At 43.4% G+C, this 10,564-nt stretch overlaps 1 protein-coding gene across 1 annotated transcript; it reads left to right on the forward strand.

Moving 5' to 3' along the window:
* Nucleotides 1-2,958: 2,958 nt before the first annotated feature.
* On the forward strand, nucleotides 2,959-10,245 carry LOC100217149 (Thioredoxin superfamily protein). Its single transcript, NM_001143515.1, has 4 exons — nucleotides 2,959-3,326; nucleotides 3,684-3,827; nucleotides 9,309-9,517; nucleotides 9,822-10,245. Exons 1-4 carry the CDS (start codon nucleotides 3,085-3,087, stop codon nucleotides 9,977-9,979), a joined length of 753 nt encoding a protein of 250 aa, NP_001136987.1. The 5' UTR covers nucleotides 2,959-3,084; the 3' UTR covers nucleotides 9,980-10,245.
* The last annotated feature ends 319 nt before the right edge of the window (nucleotides 10,246-10,564 follow it).

Raw genomic sequence — 10,564 nt, forward strand, 5'->3', positions numbered from 1 at the left:
ACAGACATTAGTTAATATCAGAAAATAAACAGATTGGACACTTTTCTTTGTAACCTTTTCTTTGTGCCATTTAATGGACATTTGTAGCTAGCTTTCCTGTGTCCGAGTTCACCACAGTTTGGACACTTGATCTTCCCCCGAATGCTTGTCTTACCATTGTCAGTGTTAACTTTCTTTTTTCCACTACCTCCCTCAAGGCATCCTTTCATCCTATTTTTCCTCTGTCGACCCACAGCTCGTTTTCCAATTGGAGCACCAACTTCTTTAGCGAAAGGGACTTCTGGCCAAAAGGATTTGTCACCGATAGGTGGAACCACCCTAGAGTATGCTGTGGTGAAATGAGAGATAGAGTAGTAGTCATCGACAAAATCCTCCATTCTGACATCCCTAAATTCTTGAGCTGTTATCAAGCACAAAGCATGGTTACATGGTTTGCCCGTGTGCTGCCACTCTTTGCAAGAGCATTCCCGCAAATGAGCATTGACAATGTGCTTCGAATGCACGTCATTGTTATCCCTAACCTCAGCAATGTAGTTGTCAGCTTTACGAACTGATAAATGACTTAAACCTCTAGTTCTGTCGTGTAGGATATGCAGGACCGAAGGTAAAATCCTCCCTTGCAACCTTTGTGCAATCCTCCTCCGTCTGTGAAACATCACCATAATTTCCTCCCTTATCCTTTCAGCCAAATCACATACAGGCAGATCCTTCCAATCCTTAATCCAATTGTTGAAAACCTCAGCAATGTTGTTAGTCACGTAGTCGCACTTGATGTCCGTATTGAATCCACTTCTGTACCAAAGGTAGTCATGATGCTCATGTAGCCAACTACTGACCCTAGGAATTTCTTGGATGCTACTAAAATAGTGATCGAAGACTTCTCTCCTATAAGCTCTTGCTGCTGGATACATGTACTCAGACCCACCAAACAACTTTATGTAATTTTGTATGAGATGCCTAAAACACTCCCTTTTCTCAGCATGCGGAAAGACATTGTTCATAGCATTTTTCAGACCCTTGCAGGCATCTGAACACAAAGCTAACAAAGGCAGATCACCCACAACCTTGTGCAACTGAAGAAAGAACCATGTCCAATTTTCAGTGTTTTCTGCCTCAAAAAATCCATATGCTACTGGATACATCCAATTGTGTCCATCAACACCTATTGCACAACAAAGGTGACCATTCCACCTTCCATTAAGAGCTGTGGAGTCAACACTAAGGTATGGTCGGCACCCACCCTTGAAACCAGAAATGCATGGACCGAGCGCACAAAAAAATCTACTGAAGAAAGGACGCCCCTCATCCATTTTGACATCTAGCTCAATGATACTGTCCGGTGACTTTTGCATAACTGCTTCTCTCCAACGCCATAGTAGCTGAAAGCTCTCTTCCCAACTTCCAAATAATTCTTTCAAAGCTTTCTCTTTCCCATGCCAAACTGTGTCATACGCAATAGTACAACCAAAAGTGTCCTGCAATGTAGTTTGCAGCTCCTTGGCACCCATATGAGGTTTCTTCATTAGCAAAGGAAGGGCACGTGCCGCAACCCAAGCACCTGTAGGTGTCGTCGTCTTACGTCTACCACTAGAAGTACAAGTATGTTTGTCATTCAAGACAATTACCTGCAAAATTGGTTCAAGTGTCAATAGCTATATTGTTTGAGCACGAAAGGTACATATTAAGTGAAAAAGCTATATTCTCAGCTTACTTGAATTGTTGGAGCCCCTTTTATCTCTGGTCTGGCATGAATGCTCCAAGGGCAATCAGGCCCTTTACAATACCCTCTAAATCTAGTTTTGTTGGTAGCCTCAATTCCAAGCTCAAATTCTTTATTTATCGCGTATTGTCTAATTGCCAGTCTGAAGTGGTGCATTGTTGCATACAAGCTGCCAGGCTGCATTACTGGATTGTTCATATCATATATGGTCCTCGTCTCATCAAGCACTGCATCAGAACACGGAATGCCTGCTCCCATATCTTCTTCACAAGAATTGCTATTTCCAAAACAGGGAGCACTTGAATCTTCTTGCCTTCTATCATCTTGAGTATCCAATCCAAGCTGATAATATAGACCTTTTTCACTAGTTACATGATTTCTTCCTTCTTCGTTGTTGGTTTCTTCCACCAATATTGAATCCCAATCAATATCATGAATTCCATGCCCATCCCCCTATTAACCAATAGCAGTTCAAATACATTACATAACAACTAAATTGCATAAAATAAATTCAAACTACTAACCACTGTAGGCTGTGTGCCAATACAAGTCAGTGGCCACTGGTGTTCTTCGACAGTGCTTGCAATCGTTTCGTCCATTGGGGGTACTGCCTCATTGTTCGAAGTATTATTCATACTAAATACACTGCACATACAATATATTCTCATTGCCACAGTAACATCGAAATGGAAGTGCCAGTTCCAAATCACATCGAAAATGTACTACGCTAATTAGTCAGCCGACGCTAACTGGAAAGGATCGACGCAAAGGAAATTATTACCAAAGACGGCGGCGTTGGAGTGCCTCTACGTCCAATGGACCACCAGCGCAGGAACAGCAGAGGCAGGGAAGCGCGAGATCCGGTACGCGCGGGAAAGGACCGCGGCAAAGAATGCGCTCGACGAAGACGACGGCCTGCACCCAGTGCGCGCGGGGACGACCGGCCCAGCTCGAGGTAGACGACGGCCTGCACCCAGAGCGCGCCGGGACGAACGGAAGAGCTCAGCTCGAGGAAGACGACGTCGAGGGCGAGCAAGAGGAGAGAAGAATGGAATACGGGAGACTGACGGGAGAGGAATACGGGAGAGGAAGACGACGTCCAAGGCCGGCAAATTCCTAACGGAGCGGAACGGAGCGAGGGCAGCACGGGAACGAGAGAGTTCCTAATGACCATTAACCGACCGCAATGCCAAATTTGCAAAAGTCGGAAGATTTGGATGCCACGCCTACAATTGCCACGACGGCGGTGCCAAATATTTGAAGCCCGCCCACGGCGGTGTCATGTTTGCAAAATTCTCTCCATTCGCCGGTTTTGCGCATCCCCTCCCTCCCTCCATCTCTCTCTGCGTTCGTGGTGCTCGGCCATGGCGGACTACCACTTCGTGTACAAGGACGTTGAGGGGGCGAGCACACAGTGGGACGATATCCAGCGCCGCCTCGGGAACCTGCCCCCGAAGCCGGAGCCCTTCAAGCCGCCGCCCTTCGCCCCCAAGGTCGACGCCGGCGAGCAGCCCAAGTCCAAGGAATGGCTCGACGAGCGCGAGGCCGAAGAGCTCGAGGAACTCGAGGACGACCTTGATGACGACCGCTTCCTCGAGCAGTACAGGTAGGGCCTTTCCGTAGGCTCGATCCGGTCTGCGGTCTGATTGCTGATCCGTGATACTGTCTTTTTCCCCCGTTTGTTATTGGGTGAATCTTAGGATGCTCTGGCGCCTGCCGCGTTTGATTGATCTGATCTGACCAGCGTGGCCAATTGCTATAATTCGTGTGCTCCTGACAGTAACCTGATGTATTTCTGTTGTTGATGCGGATTCCTCGTAGTAGTACCGAGCTTTGGATTATTCGATTCGGATGGCAAAACTGCGAAGCGAGTTGTTAGGAGTCCCAAGTATATAACTATCTCGATTAGTTTGGCATAGCTGGGAAGTGATTGTGACGATTTGATGTAATTTGATGCCTGCAGGAAGATGAGGCTTGCCGAGCTGAGGGAGGCCGCAAAAGCCGCGCGATTTGGTAGTATAGTTCCCATCACTGGCTCGGACTTCGTGCGGGAGGTGTCTCAGGCACCATCAGAAGTTTGGGTTGTGGTCTTCCTCTACAAGGATGGGTAACTATTTCTTCATTCAGTTTGCTGCATCCTTTTCTATGATTTGTTTTGTAGGATTCGACCAAACCTCTCTGGAAGCGGATTGAACTTAATTCATATTTTTACTGCACTTTATTTAGTTGTGTTGGATTTCTATGGGATGTTGCCTGAAAAGACTAGGCAAGTATGGAATTTTACTATGGTTGGCTGGATTTTATGAATTATGATATTCTTGTGTTGTCCGTCGTAGCCAGAGATTTTATTGCAGTGAAATAGATTCAGCATTGCCTGCCTTCAATATAAGGTGATTTGTGAGCATGCTTTCTTTTTTTCTCGGACGCCCACGAGAGCTGCGTTTCATTTCATTGATCGATAGAAAAGAAAAAAAACAATCGCACCTGATTCCACGTCTGGTGTTAGTTTTTTGCATGAACGCGCCTGTTTAAAGAATACATACAGCCCCTACTGGCCGGTCACCTAGTCAGGTCGTCCAAGCAGCACACGTGGTCTTCACACCTGCCATGATCCAGAAATGTGCCTGCTCGCTTGCCTCCTGTATTACTGCTGAGATCGACGGTGGGATTCCATCAAATACACATCGGCTCCATGTTTCCATAGAATCCATGCCAGGAGGATCACCAGGGAATTGAGGCCCTTCCTTGCCACCGTTGGAGCCTTCTGTGTCGCCTTGCACCATCATATTGTCCATGGATGGTTCTAGTGCTTGTATGCCAAACTTGCCAAGAGCAATGGACCAAACCTGGCAGGAGAAGACACAGGTTGACATGAGGGCTTCCTCCTGAGAAACAAAGCGGGCAGCAGGGTGGGTGCGACCAGACTGCAATGTCTCTGTCCAGCATCTGTTATCCGTTGCTAGCCACTGAAAGAACTTGCAGCGAAGGGGCACCCAAGACCTCCAAAGTTACTTGCATGGTTCAAAAGAAGTGGAGCCGACAAAGAAGTGAGCATGCTTTCATGACCATGTAACAAATAGATAGCCTTTCAATTGTTCCGCCATGGTTATCACTGTGCCCTGGCTAGGCGCGCCTGGACTGGACGCCTAGGCACCAGCCTAGACGACAGTTAGGCGACCAACTAGTTCAGATATGAAGGTTAATTGTACTTCAAGTTTCCTATATAATCAAGCAATACTCAATACCTTTTTTTTGACGAAGGGGCGAAGCCCCCTATTTCATTAAGAAATAGGAAAGTTTGAAACAACCGCCATCACGCGGTAAGAACACCAAAAGACCAACCACGGCCAGAACGCTATCTAGACTCTAAACACTATCACTAGATCAGTGAAGAGCCTACGATAACAGGAGAAGTTTTGGCCTACAAAGGACTACATAAGACTTTCTTATTTACATCCAACAAGACAGGCAGAGAGCCACAAAAGACCTGAACAGTTTGGCCAGCAAAAGACAGACAAATATCCACACACGGCTTCCAAGTTCCACCTTCTTGTCATCCAGAAATACGCCTGTCAAGTGGGCACCACCCCAAGGCCCTCCCGAAGGCTTCACTTGCCGTCTTTCAGATTAACTTGCTTTCTAGCACCACCATTCTTTGCTCCTTCTTTTTTTGACGAATCGCCCAGGAATCCAACCAGAAGCAGCAAAGAAAAATGATGTTAGAAGGGTCAAGTAAATGATTTTTTCCAAAGCACCAATCATTTCTAGTGCGCCAAATAGCCCAGAATAAAGCACCACAACCAAATAACACAAGATGAGCCATCTTGTCTGTTGGTTTACACAACCAATTATCATACAAGTCTTTGATATTTTTCGGGATTGAACTCAAATTCAAGGAAACTTGAATAACTCTCCACATGTATTGAGCAATGGGGCATTTAAAGAACAGGTGATCAATAGAGTCATCCACCCCACAGAAGCAACAGTTTAGAGATCCAATCCAACATCTTTTTCTCAAATTATCCTTAGTAAGAATCTTATTTCTTACCACTAACCAGAAGAAAACCTTGATTTTATGAGGCAATTTAGATTTCCACAAAAAATTATATGGAATCAAAGATTGATTTTCCATTTTTTTCCTGTACAAAGAATTAACTGAGAAGCCTTTTTTCCCCAGGGTCCAAACAATTTTATCTTCTTGATCAGATAGATTTACCTGATTACAATAACTAATCAACTCATCATAAAGCAATTTCAGATTACCCACAATCCTTCTTCTGAAAGTAAGGGATGCAAATTTTGAAGTGAAAACTTCGTTAACAGAAACATCTTTGTCATAGGTCAAGTCAAAAAGAACATGAAACTGAATAGACAACGGTTGGTTACCCAACCAAATGCTTTTCCAGAAACTAGTTTTCAAACCACTGCCAACTTCAGTTTTACAGTATTTGTAAAAAATGTCACGTAAACTCAGAAGTTTTTTCCAGAAATGAGAGTCATTTTGTTTTTGCTTAACTAAAATAAGGGGCTTTCCCTTAAGATACTTACTAGTAATAATCTTTTGCCATAAACCATTCGAATTTTCAATATGCCAAAGCCATTTAGAAAGGAGTCATTCATAACCTCAAGATTTAAAACTCCCAAACCACCCTGAATTTTGGGAGAACAAACTGACCCCCAATCAGCAAGGTGAAATTTTCTGGACTGTTTTCCCCCCTGCCATAAAAGCCTCCTTCTCAACAAATCAATTTTTTTGATAACAGTCTTGGGGGCAGGATAGATTGAAAGCATATATAAAGGAACATTAGAAAGGCAACTATTTAGCAGAGTAAGTCTACCACCCAGACTCAGGAATCTACCCTGCCACCCAGCTAATCTTTTTTCCAACTTCTCAATCATGGGGCACCAAAGATTTTTATTGATCTTCTTCTTATCAATTGGCACACCAAGATATTTCATAGGAAGATTACCTATAGGACAAGTAAAAATATCAGCATACAAAAAGTCTATATCTTTAGCATCACCAAAGCATAATATTTCACTTTTGTGAAAATTAATTTTCAAACCTGACATGCTTTCAAACAAACATAAAATGAATTTAAGATTTCTGGCTCCTTCTAAGCAATCTTGAATAAGAAAAATGGTATCATCAGCATACTGTAAACAACAGCAACCATTCTGAATGATGTGAGGGATCAGACCTTCAATCAGACCTTCCTCCTGAGCCTTCTTAATCATACAAGCTAAACCATCAGCAACCAAATTGAATAAAAGGGGAGAAAAAGGATCCCCTTGCCTCACCCCTTTGTGAGTAGTGAAATAAGGGCCCAGAATATCATTAGTCTTGATGGCAACTTTACCACCTCTCACGATCCTCATGACCCAATCACACCACGTACTACCAAAACCTTTTTTCTCCATCATATTGTAAAGGAAATGCCAATTCACTTTGTCATAAGCTTTTTCAAAATCAATTTTTAAGACTACTCCACTTTGATTTTTCCTTTTAACTTCATGGAGAATTTCATTAAGCGATATGACACCATCCATGATATATCTATTCTTAATGAAACCATATTGAGAATCACTTATCACTTTTGTGATACAACTCGCCAGTCTGTTATTCAAAACTTTGGAAATAATCTTATAGCACACATTTAAAAGGCAGATAGGTCTGAAATTTTTCATGTCAGCTGCATTATCCACTTTTAGTAGTAATGTTACCACCCCATAATTCAGTCTCTCAATTTTGAGACTATCATTATAAAAGTCATTGAATAATTGCACAATATCCAACTGAATAGTATCCCAAAAGGTTTGAAAGAATTCAGCAGGAAAGCCATCAGGCCCAGGGGCACTATTATGTTTCATCTCAAAAATCACTTTCTTAATCTCCTCCACTGAGAAAGGAGCCGTCAAGCAAGACCTATCAGAGTCTGATAATTGATTCATGTTACAATGAGACATGTTGATGCTAGATAGCACCGAATGACCAAAAAATCTTTATAATAAGAAGTAGCAATTTTATTAATACCAACAACATCACTCACAGGGACATCATCCTGATTTAGGAAAGGAATTTTTACCCTCCTCTTCCGACCTTTAGCCAACAGGTGAAAGAATTTTGTATTTTCATCACCCTCATTGATGAATTTCTCTCTAGCAGTTTGTTTTTTTTACAAATTTCTTCCTAGCAATTAGAATCAATAGATTCAATATTTAGTGGCTTAATGCTACTCTATTCCAGTCTCACAGGAGACAGGACACAGCCATCAGTTCTCAGTTAGTCAGTCATCTACTCCTCTTGTCCTCCTTAGTTCTTCCTGCCGAGTGGAGCTGAGCCAAGGGCGGAGCGCCCGGTATGGCGTAGTATGGCATGCGCCATACCTTGGCCCGGTACAGCAGAGCAGGAAAACATCGCTTCCCACTCTCCCAACTGTCCTGCACTCCTTCACGATTCCGTGCTCGCCACCATCAAATCCAGCTAAGCACTCGCTGTCAGCCCGCCATCAGCTCCGCGCTGGGCTCTGGCACAAGCACAATCACGCGACCTCGCACATGCGTTGTCATGCTAAGGCGCTCTGTGCACGGCGCACAGCTATCGTCGGCCGCCGCGTGTGGCTTGTGGCACCACACCTCCTCACCCAAGCTCGTATGTGGTCCTCCTGCTAGTTAGTGTGAGCCTTGAGTCTTCAGCCTGTGCTAGTGTTTGAGGGCTTGTTTTGGTTTGGAACTGAACACGTGCTACCTGTTTGATAAAAGACTCTAAATAAAATACAGGCACCAGACAACGTTCGTTTGGATTAGAGATAAGTGGTGATACTACTTAATAAATTCTTGTCTTATTGTTTGCTCTGTGTTGTAGTCGGTTTTGGGTACCACTGTCATACCTCATTTTTTGGTCGTGCTCCACCACTGGGCTGAGCGGCGGGCGGAGCGGAGGATGGGGAAGCTGAGGCGGAGCAGCAGAGGGGGACAGAGGATTACTGGTGGTTGGAAGCTCCGACATTGGAGAAGTAGCTGACGGCGGCGACGAACTAGGGTTTGTCCACGACGTTTGGTTCACGCAGTCATTTGATTCATTACTAAATTCTACATGTTTGGTTCACCTCATCCACGCTAGTCTTTCGTCACCGCGCCCAGTCCGACGCCTAGATGTCCTCGCCGCGATGCCTAGTCTTCCAGGTGGCCGTCGTGCTAGCTTCAAGCGAGGCGTCGAGCCACGGCGAGTCTGGCCAGGCGCCTGGACGCCTAGGCAACGCTGTAATAACATTGTGTTTCACAATGTGCTTCTTTTCTTTTCTTTTTTCTTGGATTTACTGGACAATGTCCTGTTGATTTAGTCCACCACTTTAAACTGTAATGTAATTAGCCTAGTATCATGCTGCAGTCTTTCAGTGTGGAGAATATTCCATGAAATTGTTGCTCTTTGTATGATGTTTTATTGCTTCCATGTGGTGCTTGCATCAGAGTTATACAGAAAGGATATCTGGATTTATTAGAATGCAATGAGCTCCATACATGATCTGGTGCACAATGGTCTTTAGTAATTTGTGGTGCTTATCTAATTCTACAAATCTGATGATAGGATACCTGAATGTGGATTGCTTCAGAATTGTTTGGAGGAATTGGCTACAAGATACCCAGCGACAAAGTTTGTTAAAATTATCTCCACGGACTGCATCCCCAACTACCCAGATAGGAATGTTCCTACAATACTGGTGTATAACAACAGTGCTGTCAAAGGGACTTATGTTGGTTTGCAGAAGTTTGGTGGAAAGAGATGCACACCTGAATGTAAGTTACTACTCGTATACAGCAAATTAGTATCCAGTTACAGTTTTTCCTGTTAAGTTGATACTCCAGTTGCTCCAATTGTATGTGCTGTTGATTGGTCTTTTTTCACACCTGTAAATTTGTGAATGGCATATGTCTATCTGGCACCACAATCGCTTCTTTTGGATATTACAGAATCATCATCTTTCACATTTGAATAACCTTTTTTTAAGTTTTCCTTTACCTCAACATCATTCCAGATTTTTTTTCCCAGTGGTATACATGGGTTTCATCTACCCCTAAGTCACTGTTATGTTCCTTTCAGCTGTTGCATTAGCCCTTTGCCAGTCAGACCCGGTACTGAATGATGGGCATGGTGGCAGCCATTCATCTCGGGACAATGTCATAGAAGGTGTTCGCAGGAAGTTCATAGAGAAGGTTGTAGCCCAGCATGAAGAGCGGGAAGAAGAGGATAGTGACTAAGCGTATATTGTTTGTGTTTGTTTTCCTCAGCTGGCAGATCCAATTTGGTTCCAACGTTCACTGATCTTATGTGATTTTGTGGGTGAAATTTGCCAGGGTTTTCTGATTACCTGGTTGTGCGGGTGAAGCTTTTAACAGTTTATGGATCATATTGCGTTACAGTTAGAGATGTCTGTGGGTCAGCAAAATCTTGGTGTTAGTAACCTTTTGAGCTGTAACATAACTTCTTTATCTTATTTAAGAGATCAAAGATGATTAGTGCACTTATATAGTTGCATGAGAAAAGATCCACCCATACCTTTGAATCCACAGTATTTCACTATCATGAAGATTTCTCAACACAAAACATCACTACTGAAATGATCTAATTTGTGTATATGTATGTTTATGATAATTTGTGAATTAGTAAAAGTGCAACTTGTGATGTATATATCGATAAGAAAGTTTGTCATATGGCACACTGACCTAACAACTGATTATCATGATCTATAAACAGTGCAGTCAAACATCTTTTTTTCGAAAGCGCAGGCGAACTGCACATCATTTTAATTAGAGAAGAAAAAAGGTCCAAAATGGACCAAGGTA

Source organism: Zea mays, chromosome 3, assembly GCF_902167145.1.
Source record: "Zea mays cultivar B73 chromosome 3, Zm-B73-REFERENCE-NAM-5.0, whole genome shotgun sequence".
In the NCBI taxonomy this organism is placed as follows: Eukaryota; Viridiplantae; Streptophyta; class Magnoliopsida; order Poales; family Poaceae; genus Zea; species Zea mays.

Coding starts and splice junctions, on each gene's coding strand:
- LOC100217149 (NM_001143515.1), top strand. CDS start 3,085: ATGGCGGACTACCACTTCGTGTACAAGGACGTTGAGGGGGCGAGCACA. Junction 3,828..9,308: donor GTCTTCCTCTACAAGGATGG/GTAACTATTTCT, acceptor ATCTGATGATAG/GATACCTGAATGTGGATTGC. Junction 9,518..9,821: donor AAAGAGATGCACACCTGAAT/GTAAGTTACTAC, acceptor TGTTCCTTTCAG/CTGTTGCATTAGCCCTTTGC.